We start from the raw sequence: 24,542 nt of genomic DNA, 5'->3' as shown, positions 1-24,542 counted from the left end.
GCACTGCAGAAAAGAGAAAGCACAGAATGCAATCCTTAAACTGCTGTAGATTTAATGCTGCATATACATGACTAAAAGCTGTATGATATGAAATCTTACCAACAGAACAACAACTATTTACATTTTTATAGTGCCTTTAAAATACAAGAATAGTCACAAGTTGGTTCGCAGAGGCTTAAAGAAAAGATAATACCGAGCCAAAGGAGGAGTAATTGGGCGTGGTGACCAAAATCTTGGTCAATGAAATAAGTTTTATGGAGGTTTCTAAAGGAGGACTGGGTGACTGGAAGGGAAGAAGAAAGGAGAAAAGGGCCCAATAGTCAAAGAAAAAGGGAGATAAAAGTAATGGGCTCAGGTTTGAATCGGTAGCCAAATTGTGCACACAAATGGATACATAGGGAATTTGGGTTACATAGGCAAGGCAGGGATTAGAAGAGATATGTCCTGGGCTTAAACTGGGCTCCTTCACCCTTATTCCAGGTGACTTGGAACTGATGGATGAAAAATTGTTACATTCAGTATACTCGGTACAGTAATCTTACAATAAATTGCCACAATATCTAATTAACCAACTCTCAGACTCAAGCCTTTGGTTTAGTAATAGGATTCCTGCCTCCGACTCAGTGATAAATGTTTCCAACCTCGGTGGGTCCGTGGCAGGCGATGTCCGTGGTGTGTGGGGACCTCTTATCTGTCTCGATCCCGGCCTGCAACAAGATTTTCCATTGACGGGGCTTCTTAAGCCTGCCCTGCGAGGCTCCCAGCCAATTAATAGGAAGCGGGTCTGCTACCATCATTATATGACGCGTCACCAGCCGGTTTCTTTAAAGGGGCCAAGTCCACATTCATTTTGACAGTTGTGTTGTCAGTGTTCTACCGCATTGAGGTGCTGGAAACACAGACAAGCACTGCACAGAGGCACACGGCTGCACCCAGGCTCACCCATTACTCCCTCCATATGCTTATGGAGGGGGTCACAGCATGCAGGGAGGTTCTCTTCCCTTCCAATAGGCGGAAGAGACCTCCCCAGGAGACCAATGCAGCCTGGTTGCACATTGCACAGGAGGACAAAAGCAGGGATGCCATCAGGAGGACCAGGCTGCAGTGGCGCAAACCTTTCAATGATCTCAGTAGATCACAAAACGTTACTGGAAAGCCACACTAAACCTCATTCTGCTGTGCCACTCATCACATCCCCATCACTCTGCCTTCCCTACCCTACTCCTGCACATCCTTACTCACACCAACTTACCTTGCACCTCCACCCATCCCTCTCTATCTACATTATCACTTCCCCAAATCACTAACCAGCCCTCACACTGACCCTCACCCTTGTCCAATCATGCCAACTAACAACACACAAGGGTAGGCAGTTGGGTGTATTCACCAATGTTGATGTAAAGTTTCTGTTACTCTGTTGTCAAACATTGAAATCTTTATTTTCAACACTTTGCCTTCTTGGACAGATATGTGTGCACTTTTGGAAGTGGCTTAGTGCGTTGCAATGAATGGTGAGACATAACAGTACCCCCCAAATGGTGACGAGTGAGAAAGGAATGGATTGGACATTGTCGGGGCACATCATGTGGCAGCCAGGGTGTACAGCGTCAAGTGAAGTAAATCTAGCCATGGTGTGGCCATCCCTGGCCTCCCAGGCAGCAATGTGCTCGGGTGCTGATGCCCTGTGTCCTGTGCAGCATCACGTGATTGCGGAGAAGATTCAAAAATCAAATCAACTTTTATTGTCATTGTTAGTGCACAAGTGCAGTACAACAAAATGTAGGCTTGCGGCTCCCGAGAGTGTACATTTAGATTAAGACATTTAAACATTCAACATACATTTGGCTTGTAATACATTAACATAAACATAACCATAATTATGTGCATTGGCAGATGTGCAGGCTTTAGAGTTTATTTGTGGAGTTCAGTAGGATGACAGCCCTGGGAAAGAAGCTGTTCCTAAATCTGGTCGTACGGGTGCGAATGCATCTGTAGCATCTCCCAGATGGCAGGAGGGCGAACAGACTGTGGCTGGGGTGGGTAGGGTCTTTGATGATCGACCGTGACCTCCGTAAACAGCGTTTCTGGTATATGTGCTCTATGGTCGGTAGCCGGGTGCCGGTAATGCGTTGGGCAGTTGTGACTACCCGCTGCTGGTGCTGCTGGTGTGCCTGGTGATGCTGGTGTGCCTGGTGACATTTGTGTTGGGGCTGATCGTGTTGGGATTCTGAGGACCAAGGTGAGATTTTTTCAAGGGCACCGATGTTGATGGAATAGATGGTAGCTGAAGTTGAAATGATAGAAGCGATCTGTCAATGGAGAGAGAGCTTGCTCCAAGGAGGTGACACTGGATAGAGAGTTTGCTCCAAACACTTCAAACCTCCATAAAGCTGAAAAATGTATGCCAAATCCTGAAGGATCCAGCTTCTAAGATTGTAAATTGAACAACTGTGAAATGCTAGCTTTTATACCACTTTGCAGCTGTCAACTATTCAGAGCAATGGAGAGTCATTGAGAACCCGACACACTTACCTGACGTGATCCCCGAGTGCCGGGTATCTCGCAAAAAACATGGAAAAATCGTTAGGACCTGGTAAAATGCTGCTTAATTACCTTTAAGCAGCTTCTTAAGTACCTCAATTGCCTGACCCGTCGCTTAGTGCCAGGTCTGCAAACCGCAGGCAGAACAGGCACCTGGGAAATTAACAAGGAGGTGGGTTCAGAGCGGACTTCCGCCCCACTGTCAATCACTGCTATTGACAGCGGACCCGCCTCCGAACCCGCTCTCTGAGCGCCAGCAAAATTCAGCCCAGAAGGTGCAGGTTTGGTACCCTGCTCCAGGCAATCCTGCCGAGTGGAGATTGGAGCTCCTGATCTGAATTCTAGGTTGACATCTAGCAGGATACTTGCATCCAGTGGGTGTGGGTGTGGGTGGCCCCCACCTCCCCCAATTCATATGGGTTCTGCGGGCCCATAAAACCCTCCCTGCAATGGCCTAACCTGTCTATTGGTTGGTATAACATTACTTATGGCAATGGAAGGAGCACTCAGCTTGCAGCCTGTTAGACTGTTAATCAGTCTGCGAATCCTCGACTATTTCATTCGATTGTCCAGGGGAAACGATATACGGAAACATAGAAAATAGGAGCAGGAGTAGGCCATTCGGCCCCTCAAGCCTGTTCCGCCATTTAAGGAGATCATGGCTGCTCATCGAAATTCAGAATCCTGTCCCTGCTTTCTCCCCATATCCCTTGATCCCTTTAGCCTTAAGAAATATATCTAACTCCTTCTTGAATATATTTAATAAGTTGGCCTCAACTGCCTTCTGAGGTAGAGAATTCCACAGGTTCACCGCTCTCTGGGTGAAGAAATTCCTCCTCATTTCAGTCCTAAATGGCTTACCCATTATCCTTAGAATGTGACCCCTGGTTCTGGACTCCCCGCCATCGGGAACATCCTTCCTGCATCTAGTCTGTCTAGTCCTGTTAGAATTTTATAAGTTTCAATGAGATGCCCTCTCATTCTTCTAAACTCTAGCGAATATAAGTCTAATCGACCCAGTTTCTCTTCATACGTCATTCCTGCCATCCCAGGTATCATTCTGGTGAATCTTCGCTGCACTCCCTCCATGGCAAAACATCCTTCCTCAGATAAGGCAACCAAAACTGCACACAATACTCAAGGTGTGGTCTCACCAAGGCCCTGTACAACTGCAGCAAGACATCTTTGCTCCTGTACTCGAATCCTCTCGCTATGAAGGACAACATTTGCCTTCTTAACCGCCTGCTGCACCTGCATGCTTACCTTCAGCAACTGATGCACAAGGACACCCAGGCGATTTTTGGTTGCACTTCAGTCCCACACTCTTGGTCTACGGTCACCCGGTGCGGAGGGGAGCGGGAGGTTGGAGGACCTCCTCGTGGGTCTGCTCCTGGGCCTGGCTAAAAAAGCCATCAATTGGTCCAGGCAGCGGGCGGTCGAGGGGGTCGTCCAGCCAGATTGCCTCCCTCTCTTCCGTGGCCATGTTCGCGCCCAGGTGGCCCTGGAGATGGAGCACGCGGTTTCCGCCGGCGCGCTCGAGCACTTCCGTGACCGGTGGGCGCCGCGGGGACTGGAGTGCATAATTGGATTGGACAACCAAATTTTAATTTGATTTGCTAAGGATTATTTAAAGTTTTAGAGGTTTATTTACAGTTTATTTGGTTAATTTACTTGGTCCATTAAAAGAGGGACACCCAGGTCTCGTTGCACTTCCCCTTTTCCCAATCTATTGCCATTCAGATAATAATCGGTCTTCCTGTTTTTGCCACCAAAGTGGATAACCTCGCATTTATCCACATTATACGGCATCTGCCATGCATCTGCCCAATCGCCCAACCTGTCCAAATCATACTGGAGTTTCTCTGCATCTTCCTCACAGCACACACGCCCACACAGCTTTGTGTTGTCTGCAAACTTGGAGATATTACATCTAGTTCCCTCATCCAGATCATTAATATATATTGTGAATAGCTGGGGTACTAGCACCGATCCCTGCGGTACCCCACTAGTCACTGCCTGCCACTCGGAAAAAGACCCGTTTATTCCAACTCTTTGCTTCCTGTCTGCCAACCAGTTCTCTATCCATGTCAGTACCTTACCCCCAATCCCATGTGCTTTAACTTTGCAAGCCAATCTCTTATGCGGGACCTTATTGAAAGCCTTCTGAAAGTCCAAATACACCACATCCACTGGTTCTCCTTTATCTATACTACCAGTTACATTCTCAAAAAATTCCAGTAGATTAGTCAAGCATGATTTACCTTTTGTTAATCCATGTTGACTTTGTCCAATCCTGTCACTGTTTTCCAAGTGCTCTGCTATTACATCTTTTATAATGGACTCTAGCATTTTCCTCACTACCGATGTCAGGCTTACTAGTCTATAATTTCCCCTTTTCTCTCTTCCACCTTTTTTAAATAGTGGGGTTACATTAGCTATCCTCCAATCCATGGGAACTATTCCAGAGTCTATAGAATTTTGGAAGATGACCAGCAATGCATCTACTATTTCTAGGGCCACTTCCTTAAGTGCCCTAGGATGTAGATTATCAGGCCCTGGTGATTTATCGGCCTTCAATGCCGTCAATTTCCCGAATACCATTTCCCTATAAATACTGATTTCATTCAATTCCTCCCTCTCATTAGACCCTATATTCCCGACATCTCTGGAAGTTTATTTGTGTCCTCCTTTGTGAAGGTAAAACCAAAGTATGAATTTAATTGGTCAGCCATTTCTTTGTTCCCCATTATAAATTCCCCTGAATCTGACTGCAAGGGACCTACGCTTGACTTCACCAATCTTTTTCTCTTCACATATCTATAGAAGCTTTTACAGTCAGTTTTTATGTTTCCTGCAAGCTTCCTCTCATATTCTATTTCCCCCCTGTTAATTGATCCCTTTGTCATCCTTTGCTGAATCCTAAACTGCTCCCAATCCTCATTTTTGCTGCTTTGTCTGACCAATTTGTATGTCCTCTCCTTGGATCTTATGCAATCCATAATTTCCCGTGTTAGCCACGGTTGAGTCACCATTTTTGTTTTATTTTATGCCAAACAGGGATGAACAAATTCTGTAGTTCATCAATGCGATCTTTAAATGTTTGCCATTGCCTATCCACCGTCAACCCTTTAAGTAACATTCCCCAATCCATCCTAGCCAACTCGCGCCTCATACCATCGTAGTTTCCTTTAATTAAATTCAGGACCCTAGTCTCTGAGTCAACTACATCACTCTCCATCTTAATGAAGAATTCTACCATATTATGATCGCTCTTCCCCAAGCGGCCTCGCACAACAATATTGCTAATTAATCCTTTCTCATTACATAATACCCAGTCTAAGATGGCCTGATCTCTAGTTGGTTCCTTGACATATTGGTCCAGGAAACCATCCCGTAAACACTCCAGGAATTCCTCCTCCACAGTATCGTTACTAATTTGGTTAGCCCAATCTATATGTAGATTAAAGTCTCCCATCATAACTGCTGTGCCCTTATTGCATGCGTCTCTAATTTCCCGTTTAATGCCATCCCCAACCTTAGCATTACTGTTTGGTGTTCTGTATACAACTCCCATTAACGTTTTCTGCCCCTTGGTATTTCTCAGCTCATCATCAGAGCTAATATCCTTCCTTGCTATTGTGTCAATCTCCTCTTTTACCAGCAATGCTACCCCACCTCCTTTTCCTTTTTGCCTGTCCTTCCTGAATATTGAATACCCCTAGATGTTGAATTCACAGCCTTGGTCCTCCTGAAGCCATGTCTCCGTAATTCCAATTACATCATATCCGTTTACATCGATTTGCGCAGCTAATTCATCCACCTTATTACGAATGCTCCTTGCATTAAGACACAAAGCCTTCAGGCTTGTTTTTTTAACACTCTTAGTCCTTTTAGAATTATTATTTACTGTAGCCCTGTTTGATTTACACCCTTGATTTCTCTGCCTTCCACTTTTGCTTTTCGCCTTCCTGTCTTTTGTTTCTATCCTTGCTTCCCTTTCCTCTGTCTCGCTGCACAGGTTCCCAGTCCCCTGCCGTTTTAGTTTAAACCCTCCCCAACAGCACTAGCAAACACACCCCCTAGGATATCGGTCCCGGTCCCGCCCAGGTGCAAACCATCCAGTTTGTACTGTTCCCACCTCCCCCAGAACCGGTTCCAATGTCCCAGGAATTGAATCCCTCTCCCTTGTACCATTCCTCTAGCCACGTATTCATCTGAAATATCCTTCTATTTCTATTCTGACTAGCATGGGGCACTGGAAGCAATCCTGAGATTACTACCTTTGAGGTCCTATTTTTTAATTTACCTCCTAACTCCCTATTTAGGACCTCATCCCGTTTTTCACCTATATCGTTGGTACCTATATGCACCACGACATCTGGTTGTTCACCCTCCCCCTCCAGAAACAACAACATCCAACTCTCAGCTCACAGCTGAAAAGCCTCAACAACCTCAACACACATTAAAGCAATCCAGAAAGGAAGGCCCACAAATTGAAAGAGTGGATCAAGGCACTGCTTCCGAGCGTGTCCTGATTTCCAGATGTTTACTGGGTAAAGGCATCAATCCCTGTTATGTGCTGCTGATTTCCTGATGGTTTCACGCTTTAATAGGAGCTACACAACACGTGTGAGAGCCACTTTGATCAGTAACTGATAGGATTAACTGATGGATAGTTGGGTTTGTAACAAAGATTAACTGTAGCAATTATCAATATACAGAATGTGAGATGGTGTTTATTAATCGACAGTTTTATAACACAATGTCAATTGTAAATTTTCCTGTCTTTTAGTGACTTCGTTGTGTTTATTTTCATAAAAAGAGAACCAATGTTTTACCTGTTTGAATTTCAAAAGCTGGACTTGGTAAACTGGTACAATTCTCATCCATTGCTAATATAGTTATACTGTATATTTGGCCACATGGTAGGTCTATGATCTCACAGCTTGCTTCCGATGCATTGCAGGAATAGCTGTCTCCTTCCATTCCTTCTGCAATTGCGATGTAGAACACTGCGCCCTCACTCTGCTCCCACAATACTGTCACTGTGTGTGTTGCACAGTCCAAAGAAGCACTTACATTCTGGGGACTGCAAGGGACTGAAGATATCGGAGAAATAAGATGGATAAAGGCACAATCAGCTTTTTACTTCAATTCAAGAATATGCATATACAAATTGCATTTAAAAAGGTTAAAATAAAGTTTAAGATGTAAATTATCTGCTGCTTTGTTAACATGGACAGGAACTACGTGCAGGATTGAGAGTACAAACTTAATGGAAGATATTGAATGGTGTGGATGAACAGAGAGTCCTCGATGTTACTGATCCTTTTTGCATAGTACTATAAGTCTATACACTGCAGTACTGTACTGGTTAATAAAACATGCTGGCAATTACTTTTTTTGGACTATATGCCGTATCAGTCAGTAAAATAAGGAGTTACCTGTTTGAATTTCAACTACTGAACTCTGAGATTGGTTGCATGTGCTGTCAGATGCTATGACATATACAGAGTATAACTGGCCACAGAGTAACATGGGCGTTCTACATGATGTTTCTGATGTGCTGCACAACGCGATGTTCCGATCGGGTCCTTCAGCCATGGCAGTGTACAACAGTGCACCTTTACTAGAGTCCCACGACACCAAAGCTGTATTTAAGTTACAATCCAGTCTTACATCTACATTCTGTGGGTCGCAAGGGACTGAAAAGAGATTGAAATTTGAAATGGAATTAACCATCAGTGTAAGGTCAAATAAATAAACGGATGGATGAATTTACTAAATAATCAATAATTGCATTGGAACTTGTTATTCTAAAAACACAGGAAAGTGCATAGAAAATTAAAGCATACAAAGTGTCTCCATTAACTCGCACAAATGAACACTGTAAATGCAGAGCTGCATTAATTCTGTGTCGTAACTGTCTGAACAAGTGACTATCTAACTGGAGTCACAACCACAAGAACAAACTAAAATGCTCTCCAAAGTGCGTCAAACACGTCATTTGCACGCTTATTCCGAACAGTAAGCTTTTGCCAAGGTGGATTTGGCTACCTCTCTCTGCAGATGTTGGGGTGCTGATGTGGGTGGAAGAGCAGAGCTGCTCTTGGACAGTCTGATCTGATCTGACTGGCAAACTTTCATTTGTCCCCTTCTTCATCCAAACATGTCAGCTAGACGCATTCCTGGTGGCAAATCCTCTGTTGTTAATGAAGGGAATCCCAGGCAAAATAAATAAATAACTGCACCTGGCACAAAGGCTCATGAAAGCCTAAATGTGAGCTGGAAACAAAATTAAAAAAAAGAAAATGCAAGAAAGTCCTTTAAAACACCAAGTCCACTTACCTTTACAGTGTATGGGCCTTTTAAATGCCCTCTCACCTGCAAGTCCAGCTGGGCCTTGTGCCTGCCAGCTTTCACTGCATGCGTTGCAGATTTGTCGCACATAGGCCTGAAAATAGTGCCGAGCCTTTCCTCATTCCTGTGTATATGATAATAAAGCTCCCACCTGCTTCAGGCTTCAGCTTTAGATGCCCGCCCCACACCCAATGATAAGATCGTGGAGAGCTTAAACAAGGGGGGCTCCGGTGGAACTAATTTCTGCTGAAATATCCTCACTTTTACAACTTGATGGCTAGCAACCAAATTCGAGGTGATTCCCCTCGCCCCACGTTTAAATACTGCCTTTGAACCTATAAACAATGTATTCCTATAGCATTGCCAGACCAAAGATGTCAGCAACATAAAGAGTAATTTCAGCTGTGGACTCTCTAACATAAGTTATACAATTTATTCTGCACCGTCCACAGAGATCCATTTAACAAGAACATAATTAATGTTAAAAAACACACACATTGTTGAGATACCGCGGCAAACGTGGGAGTTGAGACCAGAGCTAGTAAAACACAACTGCTTTATTCAACCTCATGGCAAAGAGGAACTGGAAAAGCCCGCGCATCCACTTAAATACTCCCCAGACAGGAAGTGCTCCCGGCAGCCTGTCCCTGCAGGAAACAAGTTGCTGGAGGAAAGGGCCCACAGCTGGGGGCGTCTGCTTAAAATGTCCATGCCGCCGTGAGCGGATTATGTCCAGTGGTGGCGTGTCGCCACAGAGCTCCCCCCAGAATCCGCTTAGGAGGAGTGGACGAGTCGTGACGGTGGTCTGATGGTTCTGCCGCAGCGGCTCTGAGTGGTCGCCGGTCTAGTTGGTGGGGCCGGGCGGTTCGCTGCCGGCTGTGCTGGCTTGCTGGCGGGGCAGCCTCTAGTTGGAGGCCGGGCCACGGGAACCTGTTCCCCTGGTTCTGTGTGTGCTGGTTTGAGCCGGTCGATGGAGACTGTGTCGACCCTGTCGCCGAGTCGCAGCTTGAAGACCTTGTCCCCGGTTTGTAGTACCTCGTACGGTCCGTCATACGGGGGTCGCAGGGGCCCGCGGTGCGCGTCGTGTCGCACGAAGACGAACCGCACCTGCTGTAAATTTGGCGGGACGTGAGGTGCGAGTTCGCCGTGTCGGTTGACCGGAAGTGGGGCGAACTGCTGAGCGGAAGAGAAAGAGTTGAGCCGCTGCTGTTCGGCCGACCAAGGCGTGGTAGCCTCCGGAAGGAATTCGCCTGGGACGCGCAGCAGTTGTCCATAGACTAACTCCGCTGCCGAGGACTGGAGGTCTTCCTTGACCGCGGTGCGTAGGCCTAGTAGCACCCACGGTAGGCGGTCAGTCCAGGTACTGTCCTGCAGGCCGGCGCGGAGTGAGGCCTTGAGTGACCCGTGGAAGCGTTCATACAGCCCATTGGCCTGCGGGTGGTACGCCGTGGTTCGGTGGAGCGTCACCCCGAGGTTGCGTGCTGTGGCCGTCCAGAGTTCGGAGGTGAACTGGGCGCCTCTGTCGGAGGTTATGTCGGTTGGTACGCCGAACCTTGCGACCCAGGTGTTAACGAACGCCCTGGCGATGTCGGCTGTAGTGGTGGAGGTCAGCGGCACTGCCTCAGGCCAGCGTGTGTAGCGGTCGACCATCGTGAGGAGATAAGTTTGGCCTTGCGATGGCGGCAGAGGACCGACGATGTCGATGTGTACGTGGTCGAAGCGGCAGCTGGGTACCTCGAAGTCTCCCAGGGGTGCTTTTGTGTGTAGCTGTACCTTAGCCCGTTGGCAGGCGAGGCAGGAGGTGGCCCAAGTCCGAACATCTTTGCTGAGGCCGCGCCAGATGAAACGCTGGGAGAGGAGTTTGACGGATGCGCGGGCACCCGGATGGGAGAGCGCGTGTAGCGCGTCGAAGATGCGGCGGCGCCAGGTTGCAGGGACGACCGGCCTGGGTTGGCCGAGCGAGACGTCGCAAGTGACTGCCATGGCTTCGGGCCCGTGCGCGACCTTGGCTAGGCGTAGCCCTGGCAGGCTGGTAGCCGCCGAGAGGAGGTCTGGGTCCGTGAGCTGGGCCGCTGCTAGTTGCGCGTAGTCGACCGCGAGGTGATTCGCGCAGATGGCGGGACGGGAAAGGCAGTCAGCGACAACGTTGTCTCTACCGGAGACGTGCTGGATGTCCGTAGTAAACTCGGACACGGCCGCGAGCTGGCGTTGCTGCCTAGCGGACCAGGGTTCGGTGTGCTTGGCCATCGCGTATGTGAGCGGCTTGTGGTCCACGTACGCGGTGAAGGGGCGGCCTTCCAGGAGGAACCTGAAATGGCGGACCGACAGGTGGAGCGCGAGAAGCTCGTGGTCGAAAGTGGAGTATTTGACCTCCGGGGGGCGCAGTTGGCGGCTGTAGAAGGCAAGTGGCTGCCATGCGCCATTGACCCACTGCTCGAACACGGCTCCGACCGCGTGGTCGGAGGCGTCGGTAGTGAGCGCGACCCGGGCATCGGCCCTCGGGTGCGCGAGCAGGGTGGCGTCGGCGAGCGCGTTTTTGGTGGCGTCGAAGGCGGCTGATGTGTCAGTGGTCCAGGCTACGGCCATCTTGCCGGATTTACCTCGGAGGGAGTCGTATAGGGGCTTCATGAGGGCTGCAGCTCTGGGGATGAACCTGTTGTAGAAGTTCACCATCCCGAGGAACTCCTGGAGGCCCTTGATGGTTTTGGGGCGGGGGAATTGCTGGACAGCCTGCACCTTGTTGGGCAGGGGGACGGCCCCAGCAGGGGTGATGTGGTGACCGAGAAAATCGATCTCGGTTAGGCCGAATTGGCACTTCGCCGGGCTGAGGATGAGCCCGTGTTGGGCTAGGCGCCCGAACAGGATGCGAAGGTGTTCGAGGTGTTCCTGTTTGGAGGAGCTGGCCACGAGAATGTCGTCTAGATAGACGAATAGGAAGTTCAGGTCCCAGAGGACTGAGTCCATAAGGCGCTGGAAAGGCTGGGCTGCATTCTTGAGGCCGAAGGGCATCCTCAGGAACTCGAACAGGCCGAATGGGGTGATGACGGCCGTTTTGGGGATGTCCGCAGGGTGTACGGGGACTTGGTGGTAACCGCGCACCAGGTCGACCTTGGAAAAGACGGTTCGTCCGGCCAGTCGGGCCGAGAAGTCCTGGATGTGTGGCACCGGCTATCGGTCGGGGGTGGTGGCGTCGTTGAGGCGGCGGTAGTCCCCGCAAGGGCGCCAGCCTCCACCGGGCTTGGGGGCGATGTGGAGGGGCGAGGCCCAAGGGCTGCTGGAGCGGCGGATGATGCCGAGTTGTTCCATGGTGGTGAACTCGGCCCGCGCGATTTCCAGCTTGGCCGGGTTGAGCCTGCGGGCGTGGGCAGAAACTGGGGGGCCGGTGGTGGGGATATAGTGCTCCACACCGTGTTTGGCGGCTTTGGCCGAAAAGGTCGGGTTACTGAGGGCGGGAAACTTGGCTAGGAGTGCCGAGTAGTCGTCCGTGGCTCTGGCGAGGCAGTAGGTCGTCAGGCCGGCCGAACGGGCCGGGGTGAATGCGCCGGGGATGGGGGCCATAGTGTTGATGTCGACGAGGCGGTGCCTCGGAATGTCGACAAGGAGGCCGTGGGCGCGTAGGAAGTCGGTGCCGATGAGTGGGCAGAGGACTTTGGCTGTGAGGAACTCCCAGCAGTCGCGGCGGCCTGCGAGGTCGAGCGTGACCATGCGGGTGCCAGATGTGCGGATGTCAGAGCCATTGGCTGCGGCCAGCGTGATACCCCGTGTGCCGCGTTGGATTTCGAGGGCGGAGGCGGGGGTGATGCTGTGCTGGGCCCCTGTGTCGCACAGAAATCGGCGGTTGGTTCTGTCGTCAGTGACGTACAGTAGAGGCCCCTTTTGCCCCGCGGCCATCGCGGGGGCCGGTGCTGGGGGGGGGGGTTTGAAAGTGCACGGTGGCGTGCAGCGTTGGGCCCTAGTGCCAAAACGGGTGTGGTAGTAGCAGTGACCCGGAATGGTAGGGCGGTCGGGCCTAGTGGGCCGGGAAGACCGCATGGTCGTTGCCGTGAGGTCGGGCGCGACGTCGCGAGCGGACTGCGTAGAGAGTAGCCGGTCGGCCTTTTCGGCTATGTCATTCAGGTCCGTGGAGCCAGACTCCACAATGAGCGGGCGGATGCTGGCGGGGAGCTGCCGAATGAAAAGCGTGTGAAAGAGGGCGCCGGTGTTTTTGTCGTCCGAGAGGGACAGCATGTGGGAAAGCAGATCTGAGGGTGAAGCGTCACCAAGGCCGGGGAGGTCAAGGAGTTGGCAGTTGCGCTGGTAAGAGGACGTTTGAAATTTTTTAAGGAGCGCAGCCTTCAGATGTTCGTACTTGCCTTCCACTGGTGGATCCTGCAGCGCTGCCCAAACCTTGGGGACTGTGGCGTAGGTGAGAGAGGAGATGAGGTAGTCATACTTTGTGGCGTCGACTGTAATGTGTTTCAGCTGGAATCTGGACTCAGCTTGAACAAACCAGGCTTCGGCCAGGTTCTCCCAAAAGTTCGGTAGTTTAACCGTGACTGCGTTTGTATCCGCCATGCTAGCTTAGGATTCGTCCTGAGCGTCGGGGTCACCAGTGTTGAGATACCGCGGCAAACGTGGGAGTCGAGACCAGAGCTAGTAAAACACAACTGCTTTATTCAACCTCATGGCAAAGAGGAACTGGAAAAGCCCGCACATCCACTTAAATACTCCCCAGACAGGAAGTGCTCCTGGCAGCCTGTCCCTGCGGGAAACAAGTTGCTGGAGGAAAGGGCCCCCGGCTGGGGGCGTCTGCTTAAACTGTCCGTGCCGCCGTGAGCGGATTATGTCCAGTGGTGGCGTGTCGCCACAACATTTAAATATATCCAAGAGCATCAATAAAAAACATGGAAAAAAAACCACATAACATTTAAACACTGCCTGTGGAACGCAAGACTTCATTTGTTAAGATGTCACAAAAGACTTTATGGAAATGAGCGATACCTGCATGTACATTCACCACTGCACTCTGGGGACTTTTGCAGATGTTGTCTGTTGCCAGAACCGAGATTGTATAATATTCACCACACTGCAGGTGTGCGATTTGAGCCTTTGTCTCACTTGTATTGAATAAAGCTGTGACTCTTTGACTATCTCGAACAGTCACAGTGTATAACTTTGCCCCATCGGTGTCATCCCACGAGAAGGATACCGCATTCGAATCACAGTTCAGCTCAGCTGTTAGATTCTCAGGAATGCACGGTGCTAGATAGAAAATACAAATGACTATCAATCCTCTCACTGTCCTGTAAATGTGATAACAAATAAATGTAAAACCATTTCCATAGTGCGTCTTATTTAAGGATTAATAGCCTTACCAGTTTGGATTTGGACAGAAGTACTTGAAATTCCATTCCGGCTATAACTCACTGTTGTTACAGTTATGTTATAAGACTGTCCACAGTGTAACTCCAGCATTTCATAGCGATTCTCTGTTGTGTTGTGCGAGTGTGTATGTCCATCACTGCCTTCTGCAGTTACACCGTATGACATCGCTCCAGCAGTCCGTCCCCATGACACTACTACTCGATTAGAGTTACAGTCCACGTTCACAATGATTTCATCTGGGGCGCACGGTGCTGTAGAAAAGGAAATATAAACGTTAATATCCAATGTGTTTATGTGAGAAAACGTTTTGGTCAAATGGTCTTTGCCAACATCTCACAGAACTTAAATAACCTCAGTAACGCAGTCACCTTTATATTCTACAATGTGACTACTCAATCCAGATGTTATGTATTAGGGCCAACAAATTGCAGCTCAGGACTCTGGGTCACTATGGTCTGTACCCAGCTTGACTGCTAGGTCTACAAATGTTTTCTCTGAATGTTGAATCCTTGGGCTCGATTTTAACTCAGGTGCGGGCTGTTGTCGTGTTATCCGAATTTTGTGTTTCCCACACGAATCTAAATGGATGTGGGAAATTGATGCAATTTTAACTCAATTGGCTAATTGATTTCCAACGTGTGGGAAGCCTTTGCAAAGGGGTTTTTCATGACTGAAAGTCCCCTCCGATGATGTCATGATTGCTGCTGCATTTAAGGTCCACAGCAAGCCTTGCTTCTTCTGCAGGCTTCCAAGCTTCCTCCATTTGGTGTCAGAGGGACCTGCAGGAAAGATGACAAGCGGGAGGGCAAGAGCAGCTCCTCGCTTTGACTAGGTGGCACTGCAGGCATTGGTGGATGGGGCTAGGGCCAACATGGAGGAAGAGGCCTCCCACTCAGACCAAGGCCTTGAGGATGCAGGTGGCTGAGGAGGTCAACTCCTTGGGAGTCACCTGCAGAACCTGGATACAGTGCAGGAAAAGATTTCATGACCTTCAGCGCACTGGAAAAGTGAGTATGAATTTCCCATCACCCTCAATCTGATCCCCATTGCCTTTCCTCGCCAGCACTCAGCTTTACCAATCTCTTCCTCCACATCCCACTTGACACTGACATCAATGCACCCTTACCCATTCCCTCTCTCTCTATGCTCATATTCACATAACTATTCCACCATGCAGCCCTCACACTCACTATCACTCTGATGCTTTGAACACAACTGACAACACACAGGAAGGGTCCTTGGTCTTGCAACCTCACTCCATCTTTGTCTCCTTCGAAGTATCTATGCTACGCAATCTCTACACTCACTCCTTCATTCTCACTCAACCTCCACTTGTCTCCCTCATTGCAGGAAAAGAGAGCTCACAATAAAAGGGAAAGAGCCAGGACAGGAGGAGGCCCACCATCAGTAGCCCACTTGACCCCCTGGGAAGAGGCCGTCCTGGAAATCATCGGCATTGAGGGTGATTTGCGCATGGGGGATGGACAGACGGGTGCAACACAGCAAGCTGGTGACAGAAAAGTTTCCCATCTCTCTCTGACGTTGCATGAGCTGCTGATAATGGGATTGTGAAGCTGTAACAGATACACTTATGAGCATCTGCAAAAAGCTATGTGCATGTAGCCTTTGCATCACATCTCTGGCTCTTTCCTTTACTCCCCCACAGGACCATCACAAGTAACCGTCCCCCCTAGCCAGGAAGAAGAGGCTGAGGAGCCAGACTCCTCAGAGAAAGCTGCAGCCTCTGAGGGCACAGCATCACCAGAATTCAGCGCACCCAGCACCAGCGCAGACACTCACACCTCGGTGGGACCTTCGGGACATAGAGTAGTGTTGTCACCTGGTGTATCACAGCTCACAAGTGAGCATCAGCAGATTGTGGAGACAGGGACAGCAGTGGAGAGTCCTAGTCAGAGGGCGCAGGACTCTGCCAGCTCGGCTCAGCAGCATGTTGACCCTCTGCCTCTGGGTCCATCCATAAGATCAGAGGTGATGGAACTCCAGGCACAGATACAGGAGTCTCTGGCAGGTTTTGTCTCTAGGGTCGCTGCGAGTGTGGAGCGAATGGAGGAGTCCATAGCGAACATGAGCAGAGCCTTTGTGGAGTCATTGGCGCATGAACGCATCAACACGGAAAGGATGGCAACCTCCATGGAGGAGCTTAGTCGCCAGGGTATGGAAAACATGGTCATTGTTCAGAATAGAATGACATCTCTTGAGGAGCGATGGTCATCTATTGAACAGAGAAACCAGACCTTCATGGAAGTCCTTCTGAGTAGGACTGCCATTGCAGATACGGGTCCCCATTGCCCCCCTGATGTGCAGCAAGGTGCTCTCCAGCCACTTGCAAGCGCGGAGGTGGACCTGACCCATGAGAGGGAGGTTGGTGGCAGACCTCAAGGAAGTGGGGTTCCTCTCCAAGCGCTCACACTTCCATGCCACTGCAGAGCCCTCGGTCAGAGCCCCACCGGAGTCCACACCCAAGTGAGATAGACGTCTCAACCCCTGCACAGCCGCAGGAGCAGCAGACTGTTGACGAGCCCTCACAGGCTCGCAACCCCAGAGGACGCCCGCCAAAGGTGTCAAGACAGGAGCAGCAGGAAAGTGAGCAAGGGGCCTCCACATCTGCTGAAGCCACAAGGGAACCACTACGTAGTAGCACGCGTAAGAGGAAGATAAAGCACAAGTAGTCACAAGGGTAGTCACTTGGGTGAAATTTGATGTATTGTTAGAAAAAGCCATCAGATTAACAATGGCCCAGAAATTCGGGTCCCAACGCATGAGTACGCACGGGGATACTCACGCGTGGACCCGATGGAAGTGCCAGTTTCTTGCATGCACTGCGCATGCGCGGGAAACCGGCACTTCCGTTCCTCTGAACGAAGGGGTTCAGAGGTCGAACACGTGCGCGCGGGAGTCTGCGCGTGCGCTTTGAACTTACGTTATTTTTACAGGTTTTTCCGTGAGGGTAAGTTTTTAGATTTTAGAAATGTAAAAACCAGGCGTAAGGCCTGCATTTTAAAAGGTAAGTGGTCAATTAATTAAAATTAAAACATTTTTTCCACAGGTTTATTATTTTTAAATACTTTAAAGCGAGGTAAGTTTATTTTTAGCCCCGTTTTTTTATAAAATTATTTTTTTCAAAAATTTAAATTATTGTTTAAAATAGTTATTTAATGTAATTTATAGTTTATTTTAAAAAAGAATTATTTGAAGGTTTACTGTTATTTTGGGGCCCGTATATTCATAAGTTTAGACAGGTCTTCCTGTCAATCTTATGAATGGGCTTTTCCCTCCTCTGATTGGCTGCCCATGGCTCACGTGATCCCAGGGGACGCATCGCACTAACTACGCCCCTGGGACACGCAAGCACAGCGCGCTGGGAGTTGGAGCAGGCCCCGGAGCGGAATTCCACGGAAGCCCAGAGCTCAACTGCCGGCGCGCAAGGTAAGTGCAGGTCAGGGGCTTGCACCCGCGGGAAGCCCCCGACCCGAATTTCTGGGCCAATGTTAATAAAAAATCTGATGGCTACTGCTGTAGTTGTGGTGTGTGTCATTTCGTGAATGGGACTTTCACATTGAGGGCTTAGGATTACTTGCAATTGTCAGTATGCTGGTCAAATAGCTAGGAATCCGCAGGGTCTTCGCCATTGTCGATGCTCAGGTAAGGAGCTGTGAGGCAAAAGTGTTTGACTAGGCTAAGCAAATCTGGCCAAGATGACTGCGTTCCTTGCATCCCGGGCAGCAATGTTCTCGCGTACTGCTGCCGCTAATTGATGGGCCTCTGCAGGATGTTTGTTTTCACCCTCCTCCTCCTCCTCATCTGAGGACGATATGTGAGGAGCCACTTGGCCCTCAGGAATCTGCAAGCCACGACGCTGTGCTATGTTGTGAAGTGCACAGCAAACCACAATGATTCTGGAGACCCTGGCTGCTGAGTACTGCAGGGCTCCACCTGATCTATCCAGGCATCTGAAGCGCATCTTCAGCAAACCAATGGTTTGTTCCATAATGGAGCTGGTGGAAATGTGGCTGGAGTTGTAGCTCTCCTCAGCTTCGTTAGCTGCCCTCTTCAACGGCGTCATCAGCCACGTCCTCAGGGGATAGCCCTTGTCTCCAAGTAGCCATCCATTAAGTTGGTCTGGCGGACTGAATAGTGGAGGCACACTAGACTGGCGCAGTATGAAGGAGTCATGGCAACTGCCAGGGTACATGGCGCAAACATGCAAAATCTCCTTCTTGTGGTCACACACCAGCTGAACGTTGAGGGAGTGGAAGCCCTTGCGGTTGACAAAAATACCTGGATTGCAATGGGGTGCCCTAAGGGCCACATGTGTGCAGTCAACGATGCCCTGCACCCTTGGAAAGCCTGCCAGATGAGCTAATCCAACCGCTCGCGCCGTGACACTTGCTCGATCCTTGGTGAAATGGATGTGATTGTGCGCGAGGGCAAAGAGGGCATCGGTTACCTGCGTAATGCAAGTGTGTGCGGCCGCCTGGGAGATGCTGCTGATGTTTGCTACTGATCCCTGGAATGAGCCTGAGGCAAAAAAGTTGAGTGCGGTGGTGACTTTGACGGCCACTGGTAATGCTTGTCCACCTGGTCCTCTGGGCAGCAGGTGTTGCTGTAGCATTGCGCAGATGTCAGTCACTACCTCTCACGAAAGTCGGAGCCGCCTTTGGCACTGCTGCTCAGACATGTTGAGATAGGTGACCCTGTGTCTGTAGACCCTGTTTGGGGGGTACCTCCTGCGTCGACGGGCTTCCAGGCACTGGCCCCTTCTGGCCTGCGCAGCCTCATGTGGGTGAGCAGCAGCCTGGCGCTCCTGCTGCTGTTGCTGGTGCTGTTCCTGGTTCTGCTGCTGCCACGGCTGGTGCTCAAGCTCCTCTAATGCCCAGATGGGAAGGAAATAAATGGCTCCCATGCTTCTGGTATATGCCTGCGTTGAGGAAGCGCTGAGTGAAGGTGGCGAGAGGGGTTTCCCAGGAGGCCACACTGGAGATGGGTGTGAGGCTCCAACCTTCCCCAGGTGTGGTTAAACCTTGTAAAAGTTGCCCCACACCTGAGACCACTAAGTCCTGCCACCTGCAAATGATGGCTGATCAAATCTCCTCTTTAATGGTTGACCTGCAGTTGATAGTCAGCAATCCAATAGTGCTCCCACCAGGTTTCACATTCGTGATTCCCACCAGGCGTGTTTTACGTGGGAAAAGGGTTAAAGTTGCAAGGGATGTTAAAATAGGATTATAGAGGCCATTTAGTGGTAATTAAGGGCCTTAAAGACCAGTCCCGCCTGTTGGATGCGGGACGGAGTCAGGACCATCAGACACGCCTGAGTTAAAATTGCTCAGAGTCGGGAACCAGGCGGGGGGGGTGTCGGGAACCAGGCGGGGGGGTCCCACCTGCCAGTTTTTGCAATTTTAACCCCCTGCACGCCTCCAAGCCTGACTCCACGGCTCAATGAAAATCGAGCCCTTTGTATCAATGATCTCAGATGGGCACAGAAGGTTGCTGATCCCAAAATGCTTAGTTTATTGCTGGTATCCAGTGACCAGCGAAGGTTGCCGTGGTGCAGGCTGAGTGGGGATGAAATGAGTGAACCATGGGGGCTGCACTGCTGCCACTCTCTACAGGAGCATCCACAGAAGGATGGCAGCTCCAGGGCAGCAGGCTGGCACATGTGCTGTTCATTTAAGGTTGGCAGGACAGAGGTTCTGTGTCCTGGTTTAGTTTTGGCTCAAACCCTTGGTAATGTAGGCACTTCTGAATGATGGCCAATTGGACCAGTCCAGTGGGTGGGTGTAATAGACAGATCCCTCTCTTTATGCTAATAAAAGGCATTATTTTGTAAGTCCTTCTAATGCTCATTACCTCTGGCTATTTCACGAATAGAGAACCCATATAAAACAGCCCTTGAATGCCCCTTTCACTCCAAGCTTTTTGTATGTCCCAAATATAGCATTATAGAGTTGTTCCCAGTGAGGAATCCGGGCCAGTGGCCAATGGAAACCCCGCCAATCCATTTTGAGCAAGGCTCCTTATTTGCATTGGGCTCAGGGATTCCAGCGAGCGAGCCTGGGCAGCTCGCCGGCTCCAGGCCACTGCAATGTCCGGGCCGGAGGAAGGTAGAGGGACCCTGATTTCCAGAGGGGGTTGGGGGGAGAGCCAATAGCGGCAGAGGCTCACACTGGGTTTGGTTCCTACTGCCCCCACAAAAACAAAAAGGAACTCACCTTCGGGATAGGAGTGGGCCTTTGGCGTAGCGGTAGCATCCCCGCCGCTGGGCCAGAAGGCGTAGGGTTTCGAACCCTGCTCCAGACAGTCCCGGCAAGTGGAGTTGGAGCTCCGGCTCTGAATTCTGGGTTGACATCCAGCGGGATACTTGCGTCCGTGGGTGTGGGTGGTCCCCCCCCTCGTATGGGTTGTGGGAGCCCGTAAAACCCTCCCACCATAGGACTAACCACCCTAATGGCTGGTACAAAGATGGTTACGGTCACGGAAGGAGCGTTAATCGCAGCCAGAAATCCTTCCACCACTTCACACAGTTCCCCAAAGGGAAACAGTGTGAAGACACGTACGATGACGACGACCTTCGGGATCCTCTTTAGCCAGACGATTACCCGATGCTGGTCGGAGTGAGCACGGCGCACACTTCACCCAGCTCAGTCCAGAAATGGAAGCCGAGGTCCTAAGTACATAGGTCCCTAATCAACATTTTAAATGGGCCATCGCATGACTCGGGGCCTCTTGAAACGGCCAGATATAGTCCTGGGGTAACATTGCCATGGTGACAGCAACCGCAACAACGGGGTGGTAGGTCATTTCCCACCAATTTCAGGGCATTAGTGCCCTGCTTCCATGTAAACATGGCTGATAGGTCATTTCAGTACTGAGGCAGCGCTGGTTGTTCATCTGCTGTCTTTCCAATGAGACGTTCATCCAGGGTCATGTGTACTCTGGTTGAAAGGTCCCGCAGCACTTTTTTGAAGAAGTTATACCTCATCCCTTAACCAAGAATGTCTAAACAGATTAACTTCTCATTCAACAGTGTCTGTTTTGAGAGCTTGCTGTGAGTAAATTGGCTGCTCACTTTGCCTCCAGTACAATGACTACACTTCAAAAGTAATCTCTTGATTGTGAAGTGCCTTGAGTTGTCCTGAGGAGATGAAATGTGTTATATAAAGGCAAGTTCTTTCTTTCTATATTACCTGTCTGAATTTCATAACTGGAGCCTTGGATGCTGCTGCAGTTTTCACCAAATGCGAGTACAGAGATGCTGTATATTTGGCTGCAGTGAAGATCTGGGATCAGACAGTTTGTTTCAGACGTGGTACAGGCGGCTGTGTGTCCATCACTGCCCTCTGCTGTTGCAGTGTACGACACTGTGCGATTGCTCGGCTCCCATGTTACAAAGGCAGTGAGAGCGTCACAATCAGCTTGTACATTCGGAGGGGGGCATGGTACTTTAGGGGAGGAGGAAAGAGAAATAAGATGTCATGAATTAGTGATACCAAACTCAGAAAATCTACTCTTACTGAAGAGATTCCCAATAGCCGTGCAGTAAATAGATTCCCATTCAGAGACACCGAATTCAACATGGACTGTAATTTTTGATCGGGCCCTTACTTACTCCACGGGTGGATTGGGAAAATCACCAGTTCAAGGAGGAAGTGCACCTGAAAGTATATTCTGTTCCCGGTACCGTTTGTCAGTAGAGTATTATAAATCAATTGAATTGCCCAACCTTAGTGAACATTTAGTGATCGGAAGATGTCTTTCATTTTATTTTGATTGATGTGTGCGACACAGGTTAGGTGTTCATTTGTAACCATGTTATTTTAAGCTGAAAATATTTATGACATATCACAAAGATAATTACATATAAGAGAGGGTGTTGGTTCCAACAACCTCATTCTTCCATAGAAACCTACAGTTCCTCCATCAGAGTATTTAACTGTCTCCTCAATTATCCCAGGGTTTCCTGAATGTCTTCATGATCCTTCCTAGAGGATCATTGCAGATATTGATTACTCTTTGGGTGAAGAAGTGCTTCTTGACAGCAGTCTTGAACTTGCCTTTCATTCGTTCCTAACTACGTCCCTTTGTCCTGCTGTTGTAATTTAACTGAAAATAATGCATCCATTTACCTTTTATATGCCATTTCACATCTTCGATATATCTACAAGGCCTATCTCATTCACCGCTTTTTGATATGAAAAGGCCCCACGTTCTTTCACAATAGACAATGGGTTGTTTTTCCCGCCCTGGTGGAAGAGCTTCTAGAACTGGATTGTGCCAGCTGCTCTGCATGACATCACAATGGGGAGCTAGACTGATTGGATGAAGTGAGCCCAGTTCACGAATATCATTTACATAAGCTCCCTGCACCACCCGTCCTTTCACCGCACTGCAGGAGGAGTCGCGCCAGCACCCTGCTGCTCAGAATGAAAGGGATGCAAAGCTTAAAAGGCAAGTAGTTGCATATGGGGGTAAAAAAAATGATTGAGCCTTTTTAAATGCTCAAAATGCTTTTAACAAGATTTCAGCTTTTTGCAAAAAGGGGGAAAGGAAAACAGGTGGTCAGAAAGGCCAGTAAGGAGGCAGGAAGTGGAATCTGTGGGCAAGTGGTAGAGTGGCATTGCCCCATATCACCTGCTTGGTGGCTGTCAAACGAATGGGGAGCGCTGCCTTGTTGCACCTCCAAGGTCTCATTGCCAGAGGATGGCAGGAGGGAGTGGCCAGCAGGTGCTGGCCAGAAAGAGTAGTCCATCAGCATTGCCAAAGGCCCAGAACAAGGCAGCACCACACAGCATCCTGCATCCCTCTGACTAAAGTCTGCTAGCAGCAACACGGCTAGAAACATCCCAGAGGATGCAATTAGTGAGCATGAGGAGTTGCATTGGTTGAGGCAGAGTGTAGAGGTGAGAAGAAGCAATTGATGGTAGCCCAAGAACAACATGGCAGCACAGCCTCTGAAAAGTTTTTAAAGCAATGTCATTGCTAAATTTGCAGCCGAACCAGCCGGGCATACAGACCTCCACAGCCAATTTCAAAGTCCATGCTTCTGACTAGTGAGGCTCCGGACCGGGACTGGTACATTGCAAAACCTCCACTCATGTTGGATCGGAGAAGCAATGAGACATTTCTTTATTTGGGCTGTATTAATTGTCCTGTGATAGCACAAGAGTGACGCTGTGACTTCCCAGACTACCAATGTGACCTTCCTGGGCCTCCAAACAGTACTTGCTACTGCGCCAGTGTAACATTTCCCACACATCACAATCTTCCTTAGAAATGTTACCTGTTTCAGTTTCAAAAATGGAAGTGTTTATACTCTGACAATAACCATCCATCGCTTTTACAGTTATCAAATATGTTTGACTGCAGTGCAGGTCCATGAAATCATAGCTTGTCTTTGTTGTGTTACACAGTGCTACGTGTCCGTCTTGACCTTCTGCTGTTGTAAGGTACCACAGCGCACCATCACCCTTCTCCCATGTCACTGACGTAATCTTGGTGTCACAGCTTAGATTGGTGGAAATATACTGGGGTGCACATGGGGCTGCAAATATAGAAACACAAACTGGCTGACAGGAAATATCTATAATCCAAAATGTTCAAAACAAGAAGTTGCTATAATTATATTTGTGCTTCCTTTTAATTTTATTTAACTTTCTTTTATATTTTCTTTTAATAACATATATTTGACTCCAACTGATGTAATAGTTACTAAGGAAAATCCTGGCTTTTTTAAAAGCAGGAAGTTCCTCTTTTGAGAATAAATAGCTTTTTCATGTGAAATGTACTACTGATTTCATTGAAGATTACACTTAAAATCTCTGCAACCATCATTGTGTATAAAGGTTGAAGTGACAAAGTCCCGCATAGGAGACTGGTCAAGAAGGTAAGAGCCCATGGGATCCAGGGTGCCTTGGCGCGTTGGATCCTAAACTGGCTGAGTGGCAGGAGGCAGAGGGTGATGGTCGAAGGTTGCTTTTGTGACTGGAAGCCTGTGTCCAGTGGGGTACCTCAGGGATCGGTGCTGGGTCCCTTATTGTTTGTGATCTACATAAATGATTTGGATGAAAATGTAAAAGGTATGATCAGTAAGTTCGCAGATGACACGAAAATTGGTGGGGTGGTAAATTGCGAGGAGGAAAGCCTCCGGCTACAGGACGATATAAACGGGTTGGTCAGATGGGCGGAAAAGTGGCAAATGGAATTTAACCCTGAAAAGTGCGAGGTGATGCATTTTGGACGGACAAATAAGGCAAGGG

At 49.2% G+C, this 24,542-nt stretch overlaps 2 protein-coding genes across 2 annotated transcripts in view; both read right to left on the bottom strand.

Moving 5' to 3' along the window:
• Positions 1–7,313: 7,313 nt before the first annotated feature.
• Positions 7,314–23,382, bottom strand: LOC147121903 (fibronectin type III domain-containing protein 7-like). The gene is made up of 6 exons (XM_085978048.1): positions 23,301–23,382; positions 21,474–21,728; positions 14,256–14,516; positions 13,882–14,142; positions 7,986–8,246; positions 7,314–7,640 (listed from the first exon to the last, which is right to left on the bottom strand). Exons 1-6 carry the CDS (start codon positions 23,380–23,382, stop codon positions 7,354–7,356), a joined length of 1,407 nt encoding a protein of 468 aa, XP_085834174.1. The 3' UTR covers positions 7,314–7,353.
• Positions 22,800–24,542, bottom strand: part of LOC147121901 (fibronectin type III domain-containing protein 7-like) — a 35,274-nt gene continuing 33,531 nt past the window's right edge. The window contains exon 11 of the mRNA XM_085982441.1: positions 22,800–23,827. Within this exon, the coding sequence (XP_085838567.1) occupies positions 23,427–23,827 (401 nt within the window). The 3' untranslated portion in view covers positions 22,800–23,426. The remainder of the gene's footprint in view (positions 23,828–24,542) is intronic.

This window comes from Somniosus microcephalus, chromosome 3, assembly GCF_052327205.1.
Source record: "Somniosus microcephalus isolate GS21.2 chromosome 3, FLI_Smic_1.0, whole genome shotgun sequence".
NCBI lineage: Eukaryota > Metazoa > Chordata > Chondrichthyes > Squaliformes > Somniosidae > Somniosus > Somniosus microcephalus.
This window is presented reverse-complemented; position numbering and strand designations above follow the sequence as displayed.